The 17,500-nt window shown below is 37.7% G+C and overlaps 4 protein-coding genes across 7 annotated transcripts in view; 3 read left to right on the plus strand and 1 right to left on the minus strand.

The window, feature by feature from the left end:
- The window catches only part of LOC138037702 (nucleolar protein 58-like), a 5,752-nt gene extending 4,130 nt beyond the window's left edge, over positions 1 to 1,622 (plus strand). For both annotated transcript variants that reach the window (XM_068883607.1, XM_068883608.1), the window contains 2 exons: positions 85 to 189; positions 882 to 1,622. In XM_068883607.1, the coding sequence (XP_068739708.1) occupies positions 85 to 189; positions 882 to 1,565 (789 nt within the window). In that variant the 3' untranslated portion in view covers positions 1,566 to 1,622. The remainder of the gene's footprint in view (positions 1 to 84; positions 190 to 881) is intronic.
- Positions 1,623 to 3,481: 1,859 nt separating this feature from the next.
- Positions 3,482 to 4,585, plus strand: LOC138037703 (ras-related protein Rab-10-like). The gene has a single exon (XM_068883609.1). The coding sequence runs from the start codon at positions 3,510 to 3,512 to the stop codon at positions 4,155 to 4,157; it is 648 nt and encodes a 215-aa protein (XP_068739710.1). The 5' UTR covers positions 3,482 to 3,509; the 3' UTR covers positions 4,158 to 4,585.
- Positions 4,586 to 6,109: 1,524 nt separating this feature from the next.
- On the plus strand, positions 6,110 to 11,203 carry LOC138038389 (phosphopantothenoylcysteine decarboxylase-like). Of its 3 annotated transcripts, XM_068884213.1 has the most exons (7): positions 6,110 to 6,246; positions 6,431 to 6,526; positions 7,596 to 7,634; positions 7,767 to 7,856; positions 9,064 to 9,232; positions 10,523 to 10,660; positions 11,063 to 11,203. In XM_068884213.1, exons 1-6 carry the CDS (start codon positions 6,124 to 6,126, stop codon positions 10,615 to 10,617), a joined length of 612 nt encoding a protein of 203 aa, XP_068740314.1. In that variant the 5' UTR covers positions 6,110 to 6,123; the 3' UTR covers positions 10,618 to 10,660; positions 11,063 to 11,203. The 3 variants fall into 3 exon arrangements, with proteins under 3 accessions (XP_068740314.1, XP_068740315.1, XP_068740316.1); XM_068884214.1 differs by lacking the exon at positions 7,596 to 7,634 and having other exon boundaries at positions 6,112 to 6,246; XM_068884215.1 differs by lacking the exon at positions 6,431 to 6,526 and having other exon boundaries at positions 6,119 to 6,246.
- Positions 10,662 to 16,657, minus strand: LOC138038387 (DNA repair protein complementing XP-A cells homolog). The gene is made up of 6 exons (XM_068884212.1): positions 16,311 to 16,657; positions 14,668 to 14,773; positions 14,010 to 14,055; positions 13,380 to 13,493; positions 12,600 to 12,717; positions 10,662 to 11,090 (listed from the first exon to the last, which is right to left on the minus strand). The coding sequence occupies exons 1-6, from the start codon at positions 16,615 to 16,617 to the stop codon at positions 10,921 to 10,923; spliced, it is 861 nt and encodes a 286-aa protein (XP_068740313.1). The 5' UTR covers positions 16,618 to 16,657; the 3' UTR covers positions 10,662 to 10,920.
- Positions 16,658 to 17,500: the final 843 nt, after the last annotated feature.

Raw genomic sequence — 17,500 nt, forward strand, 5'->3', positions numbered from 1 at the left:
TAAGATTAAATCTAAGAGTCCCACCCATACCGCCTTCCCTTATTTCCAGCTGGCTAAATTTCTCAATCGTTTTTTTTCCCCCAGGTTGTATCCTTTGTCATCTCAGTTCCCTCATCAGGTGTGAACGCAGCAAAGAATGCTGCCCAATGGTCCTGGAATTTCACACGAGACATGCTTCAAAGCTTACCGGTAAACACGTCTTGAGATGATGATAATGATGATAATAATGATAATGATGATGATGATCAGATTCGTTGTGCATACAACGATGTTAATTCTTATAGAGTTACATGGATTACCGCAGCTGGTACACGATTCGCTCTTACACCAAAGCCTTCACCTCCCTACCAATCACAACACTCCAGGGACACTGTCAGTAACCACTGTTGACTGTTCACTATATACTGCTTATTAGACATTATTCTTCTTTTCTTGGAAAGGAAGTCTTACTGACACCTAACCATTAAGCCACGGAGTCAGAATATCTCATGATTCATCGAATTTTAGTCAGTCGGAAACAAAATGCAAGGAAATAAACACGCTCGATTACGAAACAGCCAAAGACCTGAAAGGAATTAGAATTAGAATAAGCTCTGTTCAGTCCTAAGTGATTAAGGTCAGTCGATCAAGAGAAAAACGATGAAAAGACAAGCAATCATAAACCTACTTTCGACCGAATACCTCGATATGATTTGTGACACTCTTTCTGGCGTTAACAGTTTTGCTCACTGAAGAAACTTCAAGAAAGTTCTCCCTCCTTTAGACTACGCAAAGGAGACGAGGTTTCAGACCTTTTAAAAATGAGAAAAACCGCTCTGTTCTGATATCTTTATGTTGGTACAAACATTAACACTAATTAATTGTGTTCGGAATTGTTACAGATTATTGGTCAGAAAAAAGACGAACCCAGGAGGTCTAAACGCCAACTTAAAGGAAATTACCGAAGGATGGTGAATGAAGCTGACCCATTTGCGTCATCACCTGACCGGAAACGGAAATACGAGCAAGGAGAATCCGAAGGAACGTTGACCGAGCAGCTAGTTTATGTCAGTGACAGCTACGTTTCCGACGAAGATCCCGACTTTCATCCGGATGATGACGAAGATAGTGAAGCATCGACCGAGGACGAGGAAGATAGCGGCAACGAGGACGACGAAAATAGCGCAGAAAAGCACCAGTCTGAGTTGAAGCGCTCCAAAAACGAACAAAAGTCCACCACCCTTAATTCCACTTCGCAAGATAAAAACCAGCCCACGTACGCTAAAGTTTTAGATGGCCCAGAAAAAGAGCAACAAGCCAAGCAAAAGAAGGAAGAACCGGTGAAAAACAAGGAAGAACCGGTGAAAACGAAGAAAGAAGGCGAGAACACTGAACCAAATAAAGAAGGATCCAAACCAAAGAAAGGAGAAGAGGTGAAACCAAAGAAGGAGGAAGAGACCAAGAAAAAGACAAGCGGAGAAGAAAGTAAAACAAGCAAGCGAGAGGACGCTAAAGCAAGCAAAGGTCAACACGTAAAAGAAGATTACGCTGCAGTGAAGTCATTATTGAACTTAAAGTTGTATTAAGGTCTCTTCTCTCGTAAACTGTAAGCAATAAAACTTCAATCATTTCCGAGTAAAAAACTGACTCACTGACATCGTCACTAAGACCAGGTCACCGAGCACCGATTCTAGAGGCATTGGCTGACTATGTGGCATTCTGATCTCTTTCAGCTCAAAGTCGCCAAATTATCCATTTCAAATAAGTTGCCAGTCATAAAGAACTAGTACTACTCCAAAACAGTTTTCTTCCCTCCTACGATTGAATAATTGATTTAGAAAGAACCATTATCACAGGGCTTTAAAAAAAAAAAATAGAATTTTAAGAGGTCTGCTGAGACGCCAATATTTAGGTTCTACAAGAGTTATCAAGGGGGGGGGGGGGAAGGGCTTAGGAGAAAACAACACCATAGGAAAAAAGTGGGGGGCTATAGCACCAGCTTCTCCTTCTCCGCAGCCCCTAAAAGTTGCGGATAGCTACTAACTAAAGCCAAAAAATGGTTTGATCAAATGGGTAGATTAAAAGGAATTGAAAGCTCGGTCAAAGGCAAGTTGAAAAGTGAATCTAAAGAAGAGGTAACCATTTAACCTTTCAATTTTTGTAAACGCAATTAATGCGACCAAAATCCCATTCTTAACTCGCCCACCAATGATATAGCTCGAAATTTGAATCATTTTGTTGTTACTAAAAGTTTAAGCCAATTTTTTTCAGCCCCCAGAAGGTATATCTTTCATAAATTCTTAATACGACCGCGTACAAAGTTGCTAAAAGCGCAGACTCGTATCCACACATGTATTTTGGCAGTACGATTTGGAACTGCCCATCAAATCCATAGTGCACCGTGGGGTCTCTTTTCTCCATTGAAAGTAGAAGGCTGTTGGTGACCGAGAAGACGCCTTGGTACTTGCCGAGTTGTGACGTCACATCCGTTACGAGGTGTCTTTGGGCTGACAATTCTTGTGATTGGTGACCGTTTGCCCGTTTCTCGAAAGTCCCTAAACATTTAATTTCGGGTCTTTTTCGGATGTCACAATTTTGTCTGCATCTTAAGAACGGAGATATTAAATTCTTATTTTGAATTGAACATGTTAAAAGACCAGCTTATCAAAACAAGCGGACTACAATTTTGTAAATGGCTTTTCGGGCTCGCTTCCTGCAGATACTGGCTAAAACAAACGTCGTAACAACTTGGTTAACCCCGCAAGAAGCCAAAACTTCTTTCAACTGGTATCTCTCTCCAACCAGGAAGAGAAGTCGTGGGTTGCATGGAGATTGAATAGTTTGATTGGCCGAATCGACGACACTACCAGCGAATTACATTATCCTTAATTTTGTAATTTTTGATAGGAAGGCCACCATGTTGGCCTTCTAAATCAACACTCCGAGAATTAAATTATTTTGTCCCTTATTTTGGTTAAATTAACATGGCCAGAGAGGCACGCAAGTGAAAAAAAATCGATGAGTCACACGTCTCAAACACAGAGATGTAGTCTTACCGTTGTAATGACGAGAACTAATCGTGCAACAAGTGCGAAACACTCTTTCGCAAGAAGTATTCGTACCAGGTCAGTTATAGGATACTTCATCCGTATTGTACAAAGTGAATTAAAGAGTTGGAAGAATCGCAAGAGACTTTCGATAGCGACGACAAAGTTTATATTTTAAAGTGACGTTTTCGTTGTCGTCGCTTAAACTCTTCATTAGTCGAGATGTGAATACATGTATGCTCTTTAGACGGTTATCAAAAAACATTCGTCCTAATCAGAGTGTTTGGTCTTGGTAAAAAACATTTCACATTTTCAGAGCAGTGTGATTTCGAATTATTTACTCACGCGACTCCCGTGCGACACATGCGTTTTTCTCGACCAATCAGGAAATTAAAAACTGCGCGTGCCTACCAACTTATGATAATGAAAAAAGGCTTTGGAAACAGTGAGCAGTTCAGAGGGTACTTAACAGAGAGTGAAAATATGGGGGATAAAAAAGTGCTAAATCGTGAGCTATATGACTATATGTTCAAAATCTTGCTTCTTGGAGATGCGGGGGTTGGGAAGACAAGTTTAATGTGGAGATTTTCCGAAGATGTTTTTAAAAGGACTTACATTTCTACTATTGGAATTGATTTCAAGTTACGCACGATCGAGATGGAAGGAAAGCGCGTTCGACTGCAGATTTGGGATACGGCGGGGCAGGAGAGATTTCACGCGATCAGCGTGTCTTATTACCGTTCTGCTATGGGAATTGTGCTGGTGTATGATATCACACGAAGGCATTCATTTGAGAACATCTCAAAGTGGCTGCGGAACATCAATGAGCATGCCAAAGATGATGTAGTTAAGTTGTTGGTTGGAAACAAAAGTGATTTAGAGGAGAATGCGAGAGCTGTGAAACGAGAGGAAGGTGAACAGCTGGCTGAGGAATATGACATGAATTTCTTTGAAACAAGTGCGATGGAAAATAATTGCATTGAGGAGGCTTTTCAGCGTATTGCCAAAGATATCATGGAAAAAATTGTCGAAGAATGGGGTAAAAAAAAGCATGATGAACCCGCACGGAAAGCATTAGATGAGTTAAGTCGGACAAAAATAAAAAGTAAAGCGCATTCAAACTGCTGTTGAGACAATTTGTGATAGAAAAGTGGGTGAAGGAATGAAATAAATGAAATATTATGTTTCTGTAACCGTCAAGAGTTGTTTCACTTTCCGGCTTATTGTGCTGAAAGTTCATACAGTACATGGCTAAAGTACAACCATATTTGTTTTCGTTGCAGGTAATTCAGTTAATAAATATTTCATCATGAAAACCATTGACGGCTTGCATATTTTTATTGCCGTTACGAAGACAGTCAAAAGATAACACAAATAGAAGTTGTTTGTGGTATGCAAAGCGTCAAATATTCAATAATTCATTCCATCAATGAGTTTTATCATTTTCAAGTAAACAAGGGTCCATCCAGCCTAAAAACTGTTGTAATCCCTAGATAGTTATCAATATTGCAGGAATTAAATTTGGACGAGAGGGACTGTTAAGGCCGATTTACACGATGCGATTTTTTATGACTGCAAAAATTCTCGCGCGCTCATTGGCTAATTTTTATTGTCAATAGATCGTTTTCACGTGACGTCATCATTTTCTAAAATCCAAAACTAAAGAGCCACGAAAGTTTTTATCTTCATCAGGCATAAGAGGCGGTAAATTTGTATCCATATGCAATTTTAAAGCTCAATAGCGTGCTTCGTTTGGAAATCAGAGCATTTTGAATTTCTGAGTTATAGCGGTGCGTGACACGAGGCGACGATCAAGTTTATTGAGAAATATATATCTATCTCATGGTTTTGAGCCTTTTTAGAATTTAAAGCATTAGGAAAAGTGCTTAAGTAAATAGCTGTCTGTTCAGTACAGATGATCACTCGCGTAGATAGCCAAAGTAAGTAACAAATGTTGACACTATTTTCCGGCCGCCATATTGGTGCACCACAGATGTGCACCAACATGTCGTTTTCATACTGGGCTCTGTAAATTTCTGCGAAACATTGCGACGAATATCTGAAGTTTGGGGAAACGCACGGGCCTAAAACTTGGAGAAGTGTCTTCTTCATTTATCTTCTACAACATCACGGATTCTTGACTTTTTCCAAAGGATGGTTTTCGATTTATTTTTTTATTGCGTGACAGTGAAAACGATCTATAAGCGGACAGACACAAATTTATAATTATGCTATAATGACGCGATATTGCTCGCGTCAGATTGAAGTTTCTCGCTTTTTTTTTTCGTGTTTTGACTTAATTTTGACCCCTCTGCCTTTTTGTTATTGTAAAAAACGAATTGATCATGAATTGCGTCAAAACATTGTCAAAGTAGCTGTGGATCCACGAGACGATAGCCGAGTGGATCCGCAGACTACTTTGACAATGTTATGACGAAATTCATGATCAATAACAAGACAGACGCATGAAAACTGACATCAATTTGTTAATTTTACAATGACCGCAAAATTCTCGCGCGCTCATTGGCTAATTTTTATTGCCACCAAGCGGACAGACACATAAATTTAGAATTTATCCAATGACGTGATATTGCTCGCGTCAGAGTGAAGTTTCTCGCATTTTTGTCTTGCTTTCCTCTCGTGTTTTGACTTAATTTTGACCCCTCTGCCTTTTTGTCATTGTAAAAAACAAATTGATGTCAGTTTTTCATGCGCCTGTCCTGTTATCGACAATGAATTTCGTCATAACATTGTCAAAGTAGTCTGCGGATCCACTCGTCTATCGCCTCGTGGATCCACAGCTACTTTAACAGAACAGACGCGTGAAAAACTGACATCAATTTTTTAAGTTGAATTTTGAGCGTAATACCGGAATACAGAGCGGTTGACCTATCTAATTTGCATAATTTTAATTACGGCCTATGCTCTAGTCTGAAATTCCAGCCGTCTCCTCCCAGGCCCTGGTCCCCACCAAGGCCTGGGAGGACGGCTGGAATTTCACACTACATATGCTCCTCCGGACAGTGTGACCAGCAGCTGTCTTCCATACCGGAGTAGGTACGTTATGTATGGGGTATCCAGGATAACAACAAACAAAATGGCGGCGGAAATTCCACCTCCCACGAAACTAGGTAAAAACATTCTCGTTGGAGTTACTGGCAGTGTAGCGAGCATAAGACTACCAAAACTTGTAGACGAACTACATCTCTTACAACCAAAGGTACACTAAGCTTCTTGTAAGGATAATTCAAGTCGTAATTTGCAACTAAGAACGATCTAATATTGATGAGAACTCCTTGAACATACAGTGTACACATGCACTGTTTTATGAGTATTCCTGTTAAAGTATTAAAGAGAGTATTATTAAAGTTTTAAGTGAACGTACCTTCTTACTTTTACCCCAGCCAAGTATCCAGGTAATTGCAACAGATCATTCTACTCATTTCTTTGAGGAGGAGAAAATTCCTGTGAAAGTTTATAGGGACAGACATGAGTGGGAGGTGAGAAAATAAAGAAACCAAGACGATTCACTTAATTATGGCTTAGTCGTGGATAAGTCACGGATAATTTGTACATTTAACTAAAATTTAACCTATTTTAATAAGGTGGCTCATACCAGTTTCAACACTTTCAAGAGACCTTGTTATTGGAAGGATTGACACTACAACACTTTATCACGTAACAGCAATGTTGTGGTACCATGTCAAACATCAATTTTTGCTGGACAAGATGCAGTCATTTTTGAGACGTAACAAGTTACCAAGGCAACAGGAAAGCTTTGCAAAGACACCTTTTATTTTGGCTTTAGTTGCTCATATCTGAAAAACGAACACGGTGACCCCAATTTTTTATTGCACAAAAGTGATCTGCAGGCCAAGTTGAAACTCTCTGCAAAGTTTAAAGGAATTCTGTGGAGCAGATTCAGAACTACCTTTAATTTTCAATTAATTAAGGTAGCTCTGAATCCGCTCAACATTATTTTTTTTAAATTTGCAAAAAGTTTCATTCTGGCATGCTGATTACATGTCAGAAATAAAAAATGGGGGTCACTGACTTCATTTTTGAGATATGGGTAGCTAAGGCAGGGCTTTCCTGTTGCCATGGTAACTTTTTATGTAAAAAAAAAAAAAAAGACCAAATTTTTTTGAGCAATAATTGGTTATTGATATGGTACCATAACATTGCTGTTGAGTAACAAAGTGTTGTAGTGTCAATCCTTCTAATAAGAACATTTCTTTCAAGTATTGAAACAGGTTTGAGCCACCTTAAGCCTAGTAGTTTGGTCTGACGATTCATATATTGAACATGTGCTATTCAAAGGCTAAATAATATTATTATTTATTATGATTATTTTGTTATTTATCCTATCCTCTCCCCTGTTCCCTTATGGGACATTTCTATATAGAAGTTATCTTCAAAAATGTTAAGCAGTAGAATTCTCCACTTTGAGAGCTTTCATTGTGGCAGTTTGTGGGAGTTAAACGATAATTCAGAGTAATTTTGTAATTTATAAACAATGGTGCATTTAATTATTGTATTATTATAGTTTGATTGTCATTTCTTGCACAGACATGGAGCTCAATGAAGGATCCAGTTTTACATATTGAGGTGAATTTATTTCCTGTTCCTGCACCAAAGTGGAGGTTTCCATTTCACTGGTGCATGAGTTGCAATCTTTCTAGGAGGCATTAAGCTATTGCTCGAAATAAAATTTTAAGCAATGATCTTTATTTTCAGTAGCTGCGACGCTGGGCAGATCTCATGGTTATTGCTCCGTTGGACGCTAACACATTGGCCAAGATTTCCAATGGATTGTGTGACAACCTCTTGGTAGGCCTCAGTTTGATGCCCAGACTCAATGTCATTTGTGGCTTGTGTTTGTTGATTCCATGTACTCTGATCTAAGAGGTTTTTCTCTAAGCACTCTGGTCTTCCCTTCTCACCAAAAATCTGCTTTAACGCTAAGCTCGATAAGCTTGAGATTTTAAAACGTGACGTCTTCCTTTTCGAAATTACACTGTACAGCATTTTGAATTTCCAAATTGTCACCTTGCGTGATACCATGTTACAAAGCTATTTGGTTGAAAAAAAAAGTCTATCTCTATGAATCTCAGCAGTTTGAGCCTTTCAAGTACATGAGGAGATGTGTTTGTACACTTTCATCGCAAAGTGAACTCCAGATGTTTTCCGTTGATTACAGGCCGCCACGTTGGTGGACCATGTGGAGTCTCCATACAAAACTCTTTATTTAAGTTGCGTGAAATGCTTCAACAAATAACTCAGAAACGATGCACACAGACCTGAGAATTGGAGAGGTGTTTAATTTAAAATATTTGTTTCCTACAATATTCCAAATTCTTAGCCCTTTTCATTGAATGGTCTTGAATTTATTTTTTTGTTGCGTGGCAGTGAAACTATCTATACAGTTTGAGAATGAAAAACAGAGCAGGCTCTGATGATCATACTGTGCGTCTAATGACCACAATTCCTTGGGTTTCAAAGAAAAATGTGTTCTTCTCCTGATTAGAGCGCTGCCTCATTTGTTCACATCAGGCTCACTCACTGCAGCAGAAAGAATTGTTATCTGTATTGAAAATTTAAAATAATCCTTACAAGAAGTTTTAAGCATTAAGTAGACTGTGAGCAGTCCCTGTTTCTTTTACCCAAGCATGCATTGTAAAAAGAAAAAAATCTTAGTAGAAAACGGTGGTATGAAATGTAGGACTGGTGTACATGGCCTTTTTTTGTTTTGTTTCTGTTGTCTACAGACAAAAAGGGTATCTGTTAGAAAGCAAAACTACAGAGGGGGGAGAGGAAGGGGGTAACTGCTATCTCTATTCCCATGTAATCCAGCAGATTGTTTTCCCTAGTAATGGAAATGGTCGCACACAAGGACAAGGAAATACTCTAAAATGTTAAACTAGACAGACTTCTGACGGACTAAGTACCCTCTAGTGAGCAAATAATATGTTGTATTGTTTTTAATTAATTTATTTACACATAATAATAATAACATGATTATGTTGTTTGCATGCAGACGTGCACACTTCGTGCATGGGATGTCAAGAAGCCGTTGTTATTCTGTCCTGCAATGAACACGTTTATGTGGCAACATCCTATCACTTCAGTGCAAGTAAAACAATTGATTCAAATGGGATATACCCACATTCCACCAATAACAAAGACTCTGGCTTGTGGGGACACAGGTAACATAATTATTTTTAATGCAAGACAAAAAAAAAATAATAAGCTACAAAATATAGAGACTGGTTGCTTGACAGATCATTAGATCTTTCATCTCTAAAGCTACATGTAAACTGGGAAATCCAGATTATGGTTATATTTAAGATAAGAACTTTGTTGGCACAAAGGGGTACTGTGAAGTACATGTTGACACTTAAAAGGTTTTTGGTACTAAATGCAATTTTAAGTTATCTCTTGATATCAGAAACCTTGGACATGGTAAAAACTGACGTTTTTTGTCTAGTTGCTATCAAATTGCCAGTAAAAAAAGGAAGGGTTCAGCCATGCACTGTCACAGATTGCATGCCATATATGAAGGGTGTAGCCACTGTGATTTTTGGATACAATATTGGGCAGCTTTGAGCCACAAACGTCAACAGTAAAGAAGCAGTTTTCATTTTTACCCTGTCTTGACACTTCCACATTTATATTTTTAAGTATCTCTTCTCTGTTAGAGACCATCAGTTTAAAAATTTTGGGCTGGCCAACAGTGTGTTGACATCCAGTTTCTTACCACAGCTCAAAATATCTTGTGCACCGAAACAAATACTGAACCAATGTTTACCTACAGTACCGGTATTTTGAAGCTTGTTGTGTCTAGATTAGTAAGTGACAAAATAAATTTGAAAATGTCAATTTTTTTTTTTTTAAGGCCTTCTTTGGGAATGAGATTGTGCACAGAGCAACGCTTACGACATAGAAAATGTCTCGAAGAGTTGTTTACTTTTCACACTGCATTGTAGCACCATGGAAGCGTCCACTATTTAACTATCAAGTATAGATGAATTTCTTGTTGGACAGTGAAGAACTTATGTCCTTTACAGATTCTGAGTCAAATGAAAATATTTGTCTGACACTCAAATTCAAAACACCAAATTCAAAACTTTGGATTCGATATACACATTAATGTGAATATTTTAATGCCTGAAACTTGCATATTTAAAATTAGAAAATGACAAATACCTATTACATTAGAATAAGATACATTGTAGTTTTTCACTTCTTCTTCTTCATCTTCTTCCTGACTTAATCCTCCAGGATTTGAGCCAATATAGAGGTTTTGCACGACAGCCATGTTTCATGGCAGGAACAATGAAAATGTTTTGCATTTGAAAAACATTTGTTCCCATGGGAAAAAGAATCTATTGTTCCTGCCATGCAACACCTCTATTCACATGTTTTTTTCTTTTGTTTTGGATAATCAAACACTAGTGAGAACTTTCCATACTTAAGAAGGAAAACATCTGTTTTAGGTGTTGGTGCAATGGCAGAGGTTTCAACTATAGTCACTGCAGTTGAAAATCACTTGATGAGCACAGCTTCCCAATGTGACCACATTATTGCATGACCAGTAATTTGGTTCATAGCAACAGAGAACAAAGATGAATCAAGCAAGTTTGCCATTTTTTTATTTCCATTAAAGTATTATATACACCTTATTCCAAAATGGCCGTCATTTAGATATTCTTTTGTTTTTATTGAAATTAGACCTTGATGCCTCATTCAAGGCAAAATATTCTTTTGAATTTGCAGCTCAAGAATGAGGCATCAAGGGCTAATTTGAATAAAAACAAAAGAATATTTAAATGACGGCCATTTTGGAATAAGGTCTATACACTGCACTGAGTTAAATACATTGTTTCCACTTTCATCACATCTTTTCATAAGTTAATTGATAGCCACATGTTTTGCATGTTTTTGTCCACGTATCTGTTTCTTCATCATAAACCTCCTCTCCATCCTCCCCTGCCTTGGGAAACTCATGTTTGTGACGACTGGTATCTTTTTTCCAGGTACTTGTCCTCACAGCCCGTCGAAGCTCTGCCAATCAGAAAGCCAAAGATATTTTAGAACTTGGAAGAGTCTGGCACTTAATGCATTAAACAGCCTGTTAATTATACACTTTTGGCAAAATAAATTGTCAATTTTAAGGACTTCTAAGAAAGTTCACTTCGAGAAAACAACCAAACAACGTGAATCCATGCCCAAACCATTTGTGAAACTGTCAATAAGTGATTATTGCACTGTAGTATGCAACAGTGTCAAAGCTTACATGTCATTAGTTGTAAGCTACAATACAAATGTCAAAACCAGCATTCATAACCATTTACATTTTTATTATTTCACAATTCACGCTTTTATTCAAATTTTCTCATTGCTTTCTTATCATTCATTTTACCCATCGAAGACTGCAGTTCGGGCAGTTGAAAGCTCGTAGTTTTTAATCATTTTTTTTAAATTTGAACAAGGATTCCTTTGTTCACTTATAAAAGAAACCAGAGTGGTCGGTGAATAGTAACCCAAAATGGCAACTGATTTGTTTCACATTCTGAAGATGACACTTGCAATGTACATTCATGAATACTGGCAAGGATCTCATGGATATACACACCAACCATAACTCTAAAAAAATGACCATTGTAAATCAGTTTCTAGAACTAAATATTGCTATAGCAATAAGATAAACGAAAGTTTAGATCCAATCACTGAAATGGGCTCTTAGGCTTAATCTGTAAAATGACAGTTTAACCTAGGGGACTCGTGATGGGTATATCCATGAGATCTTTCCCCGAATAATTTTAAGAGAGAAAATAAAGAGATTAGGATGTGGGCACCTTTTTGGGGCACTTTCACCTAATGATAATGATGGAGTGGTTTTCAATTGGTCGAAAGTAATTAGTGAATTACTTTGGTTTATGATTACTTCACTCAGTGATTGGTTCAAAGTTCTCGCGCCATTTTTTCAACCAATCAGAAGTGAAAGCAAAACCAATTGTGGCTTGTGCATGCACTTTTCCCACACATTGTGTCGGCGACGTGTAATTACTTCAAGTTTTGATTGGTTTACTGGTTTGTCTCCTTCCTTTTTGATTGGCCAAAGTAATTACTTTGGTTTTGGTTTTACGACACTCATTTGAAAACCGCTCTAATAATACAAGTAATTGTAATAGGGAAAGGGGTAGTTTCTAAAGAAACTGTGGTGCTGCGTCGGTGGGGAAGTAGTACACAAAAATTTTGGTTTTATCAACAGAGTTGACAATGTAAATTGGCCACCGTACAGAGATTCTAAAAGCTGACGTTTCGAGCTTCATCAGAGCAAATGGGTTCGCTCGAAACGTCAGCTTTTAGAATCTCTGTACGGTGGCCAATTTACATTGTCAACTCCGTTGATAAAACCAAATAATTGTAATAGTGCTGATTATTTGCAATGATAGTAAACAATCAGTAGAAATACTCAAGATATTAATGAAATCCATGTACATCTGTATAAATAACCCTGAGCCAATTTAAGAAGAAGGTAACATCCCCAATTTTGAAACAACAACTCACCTTTGACTTTCTTGTCAAATTTCTTTTGTTTCTGTGCCTCTCTTTTTTCTGCTTTCTCTTCCCTCGCCTCTTCCAATCCATCTTTTCCCCCCCAAACTTCATGAGAACGTTGTACAATCTTCAAGAGTAGGCAAATATTGGTTTTGTCAAACTCCTGCCAACATTTACATTTCAATCTTGTATATCATATATTATGCAAGTTGAAGTACATTGTAACTAGTTCAAAGTAAAAAAAATTGCCAAATTTCAGTCATTTTTTAGCAGTCGTCACCCCTTAACTTCTACAAAGCTCAAACCTGCATGTAATAAAGGTTTACTTATTGTATCAAATTTACAAAACTCCTGCAAAGTGGAAAGATGAAATACAACACCAATGCCAACATTGTAAACAACTTAATATTCAAGTGTTCATATCCAACCATGATTTTTCTAACAAAAGGCATCTACGTAAAAAAATTGAGTGGAAATTTTATGTAAATCAGGAGAATGTTGTATCAGATATACAACTATTGATTACTAAACCCAATCTTCTGTTTCCTTTTATGAATTATTTATGAGTTGCTAGATTTATCAGTTTCCCAAGTGGGGGAGGGCAGGGACATTGACTGTGATCACCTTTAATGAATCTTTGATAAGGGGATAGCTCCACTGGAGAGGAATCATAACCAAATAACAGTACTTATAACAGCAAGGTAACCCAGGGATAAGGTTCAAGTTTTTACTTGACGAGAACAGTATGAATATAATATATCTTTGGAAATGGAAACAGTTGTTTGGTACCTGCGATTTAAGATACAGCTTCATCTCACCCCTTGAGTAATGTGGGTTTTTCTTTAAAATAAATTTCAGAGATGGTTGTCGTCTGTCAAAATCACATTCTTTTAATAAGAATAGCTGCAAGGAAAGAAAATAATTAATAACAACAAAACAGTGTAAAAAAATATGATATTGTCCGGTTGTTTACCATTTCTCATCAGGTACTTTAATGCTGTAAAGGTGAAGAAATACAAGACAATCATGCGCAATAAATCCTTCAAACTAACAAGAAGTCACATCGCCTTTTTTGCTTACGAAATGGAATAATCAATCTGTCGTCATTTCATTCTTGTGATAGGTTTAGTTAAATTCTCTTTTTTCCCTGATGCAAACAGCATTTCTCAAAGTTTCATTTATAGTAATTTATAGATTTATAGAGGACCCAGGCCTCTTTGAGGGTTCATTCCTAAGGCACTTGCAATAATTTATTGGCCTTTACAACGGAAAATTACCATGTCCGGTACTTTCAATATTAAATCCGATGCTTTGAAAAGCTGTCAAAAACCTTATTGTTAAGCGAAAGTTGCCCTTTAACCAAAACTTAGTAAAACATCAATACAATTAAATCACACTAAACATAGTTTGTGTCACTACCTCTTTAGCTTCTGTTTTTGTTATAAGTGCATGTTTTTCTTCATTTCTGTAGAATAAATAAGAGCAGGAGAAATGTTACCATCAACTAAATGTTGAATGATCTCACAAACCTGGAAACTCACTCTAACCCCAATCCCAATGCTTCTAAACCCACAACCCTTTGAGATATGATATGCCATACATGTTGGCACCTGTTTAATTGAAATGCAGGGCTTGTACAACTATAGATGCTAACCCCAACATTAATGCCCACACTAATGCATTTAAGTTCTCTTTTTTCCCTGTTGTCAACCCCCTCTGGAAGGGTCTTTCAATGGCTGCTGTTAATGCTGAGTCTGTTACTGCCTTCCAAGTGAATGCTTTGCCAACCATAAGACAATATTGCAATGCAATGTAAATATTTACATGATGTAAATAATTATTCAATTTAGGTATTTATTAATTTTGCCCCCTTTTATATTTTGTCACTGACTGTTTTAGTATCCTGTATAGTCTCGCAACTTCTAGGATTATTAAATACAGTGTATGTATGTAATGCTCCAATAATGCTCCTTGTGGGATTTTTATGCATTGAACAGGCAGACGTTTTTGGGAACCATGTTTCTGGGAAAGGAAAAATAAACATCTATGCTTAAGGGTAAAAGATCTTGATACTGACCTACAATTATCGCAAACAGGAACATCAAAATGTTTGTAGATGTAGGAAGTCAAGAACTCTTTCTGGCATTCCTCACAATGCAATTGTTCCCCTCCAATTATTGGGGCTGTTTTTAAAGAACAAAGTATTTGAATGTTTATTTATATAATAAAAAATTATACCAATGAAGTTTTTCAATAAAGAATTGTCAAGTCTTTTAGCACTAGGGCACTAACCAGGGCCAAATCATATTGACTGAATGGAAAAACTATTGGTTCTTGAGGACAGGGTAAAGAAGAGTACCCAGAGAAAAACCTTTCAGATCAGAGCACAACCCACTTATGTTGCCCAGTCCAAGAATTGAATCTGGGACATATTGGTGGAAGGTGTGTGCTCTCACCGCTTTACCAGCCCTGCTCCCCAGAAAAGTAAAGGATCTCAATATAAAAGGATATACATAGTATAATATACTCGTAGTAAGCTCAGACTACAGAGGTGCATTCAACAATCGCTCTGAAAAAGGAGAAGGGTAGAAAAAGAAACCATCTTAAACAATCTTATAGGACTGACGTTTGAGGATATGAAATGCAATTCTTGAGGTGGTTTCAATAAGTGCCGAGTACTGCGAATCATGTGACAAGATTGAATTTAATCCATGTGAGGTGAGGTTAATTAATAATTATCTGCCTTTCGTAGACAACATATGCATCGCAAAGGTTTTTCTTTAAAATCAGAATACTTCTGTCTAACAGAATTGGGAGACAAAAATCTAGGAGCAATCATTAAAGTGTGTTCATTGGGAGAATTCAATAGAAAAGCTGAGATGCTGTGAAGACGATGCATTTTATAAGTAAAGAATGTCTATTGAGAGTGTTATACCAGTATGCGAGGCTTGTGGAATGTGGTTAAAAATGGAAAGTTTAGAGTACAGAGGTGACGACATCACAAAAATTGAATTTGTGAAATTTGGATTTTGTTGAAAATAATTGTCTGAAAGAATAGTTATTACTAAGAAATGTCCTTTGCCAAAAATCAGCGTGTTGGTGCAAATATTGACTCAAACAAGTAATCATGAGATGTGTGATCATCATTGCGCATATGACGTATCAATGCACATAAGACATAATTCAAGATGGCACTGAAAAAAAACAAAAACTGGCTAAAGCTCACCCTATGCACAGGACACCCAAGATTTCATTCTCTCAACTTCACTTCCCAAAGAGAGCACTGGGAAAAGAAAAGTCCAGCAAGAGCCCTAGAGAAAATGATTGATATCTGTGGTCTTCTCCCAGAGAGGAAATGGTCATTCATGGGGTTGACAACATGATAAATTTAATGAAAGTTTGCATTTTGTCTCCGTCTTTTGACAGTCATATATGTTCAATTTCAGTCCATAGAAGAGGATTTGATTTGCTACAACGGAAGAGTGATGTATTTCGCAGATGATGCACCCCTAACTGGAAGCAAATTGTACATAAACTTTTCAAGACTGACACAGCAGAGCCCTTCCTTTTCCTTTTCACAATTTGGGTGTAAAATATGAAATGAAACCTTACTAGAAAGCGAAACTAAGCTTAACTTATAAACAAGCTTATATAATTATATGTACCTGGAAGATAAGCTTATTTTAGAAATTGCGCGCAAGATAAAATTCAAGCACAAACCTGGTTCTTCAACAATATTTTTTCGCGCAGTATTCAGTGTTTCTTCGTCTTCAGCATCCAGCAAAAAACCTCCCCCCGTGTCAATGAGACGAGCTGATGTTATGTTCGAACCAGATGCTCCAAGATCATGCGATGTGGTAGAGGAAGGATCTCGACATTTCATCTCTGGATATGGCCGATTGGAAAGTCTAGCGTCACGTAGCATCAACGCCCTTTGGCGATTTCTTTCCATACGCGCTTTTTGCGCATCGGATAACCTTATTTCCGCCATGGACTTGTATATTTTGAGGCATTCGTTACCTAACATCCGCCATCTTCTACAAAAATTGCGCGGTGTCTAAGCAGTCGGGATCCAGCCCAGATCACCTTCGGTTGTTTTTAGAATCGAGGCACCCACGCGTGGGAAAAGAGCGGGAAAAATGTGCGGGAAGCTGTCTCATAAGAAACGGGAGAAGGATGGCCGCAGTAAGTAATGTCGTTTATTATTCTGTCTTCTTCTCTATTTTTCGTCGCTAATTCTACTTACTGTAAGAAGAGTCTTTTGGAGTGTTTCAAATCCTTACGCCGCTTTATTGTGAAGGGAAAGAAATTACTTACATTGCTACTTTGACAGAAAACAAAATTAATCATCGATGTAAATGGACCGTTTTCAATTGAGAGAGCAGGGATTTCAGCTAAAATTTGACTTTCTAATCGGAGTAACTCGACTCCAGATTTGCCGCCCAAGCCGAACAGGAGCTGGTTTCTCGAAGCCTGATTAGCGCTAACCGTTGGTTAAGAGGTATCAAAACCTATAAGTTTCCATCATATTTAACGCTGGTTAGCGCTAACCATGCTTCGAGCAACCCGGGCCTGATGTAATAGAGAGATTAAGATAAAAGTTTGTACACATACTACTGCAAACGGCAAACCGCGGTTAGAAGTTAGCGGTCACGCGTTCGAGGTTTGCTGCACGTCACGCGATAAGTTTGCGGTTAATGAACACAAGAATGCTATGAAAAAGAAAAGCCTCGAAAGTAAGGAGTAAGGTACTAGTAATTTGCCATGGTTTTTTTGGATTAGTCATAGCCGGCGCATGTTTAATTTGTGGAGGATGTAGTATGATGTTGGTTGTAAGGAATAGAAGTGGCCAGAGGTGAAAAGTGAAAGAAATCAATTCAATTGAGCTCACTGGTATTACCTCCTTATAT

Source organism: Montipora capricornis, chromosome 2 (genome assembly GCF_036669925.1).
Source record: "Montipora capricornis isolate CH-2021 chromosome 2, ASM3666992v2, whole genome shotgun sequence".
Taxonomy (NCBI): domain Eukaryota; kingdom Metazoa; phylum Cnidaria; class Anthozoa; order Scleractinia; family Acroporidae; genus Montipora; species Montipora capricornis.

Excerpts from the sequence above, each read along its gene's own strand:
- LOC138037703 (XM_068883609.1), top strand. The coding sequence starts at position 3,510 with ATGGGGGATAAAAAAGTGCTAAATCGTGAGCTATATGACTATATGTTC.
- LOC138038387 (XM_068884212.1), bottom strand. The coding sequence starts at position 16,617 with ATGTTAGGTAACGAATGCCTCAAAATATACAAGTCCATGGCGGAAATA. Across the intron at positions 14,774-16,310 it reads AAATATTGTTGAAGAACCAG|CCCCAATAATTGGAGGGGAA; the intron begins GTTTGTGCTTGA and ends CTTTAAAAACAG. Across the intron at positions 11,091-12,599 it reads ATTTGACAAGAAAGTCAAAG|AGCTTCGACGGGCTGTGAGG; the intron begins GTGAGTTGTTGT and ends TCTGATTGGCAG.
- LOC138038389 (XM_068884213.1), top strand. The coding sequence starts at position 6,124 with ATGGCGGCGGAAATTCCACCTCCCACGAAACTAGGTAAAAACATTCTC. Across the intron at positions 6,527-7,595 it reads GGGACAGACATGAGTGGGAG|ACATGGAGCTCAATGAAGGA; the intron begins GTGAGAAAATAA and ends TTTCTTGCACAG. Across the intron at positions 7,857-9,063 it reads GATTGTGTGACAACCTCTTG|ACGTGCACACTTCGTGCATG; the intron begins GTAGGCCTCAGT and ends GTTTGCATGCAG.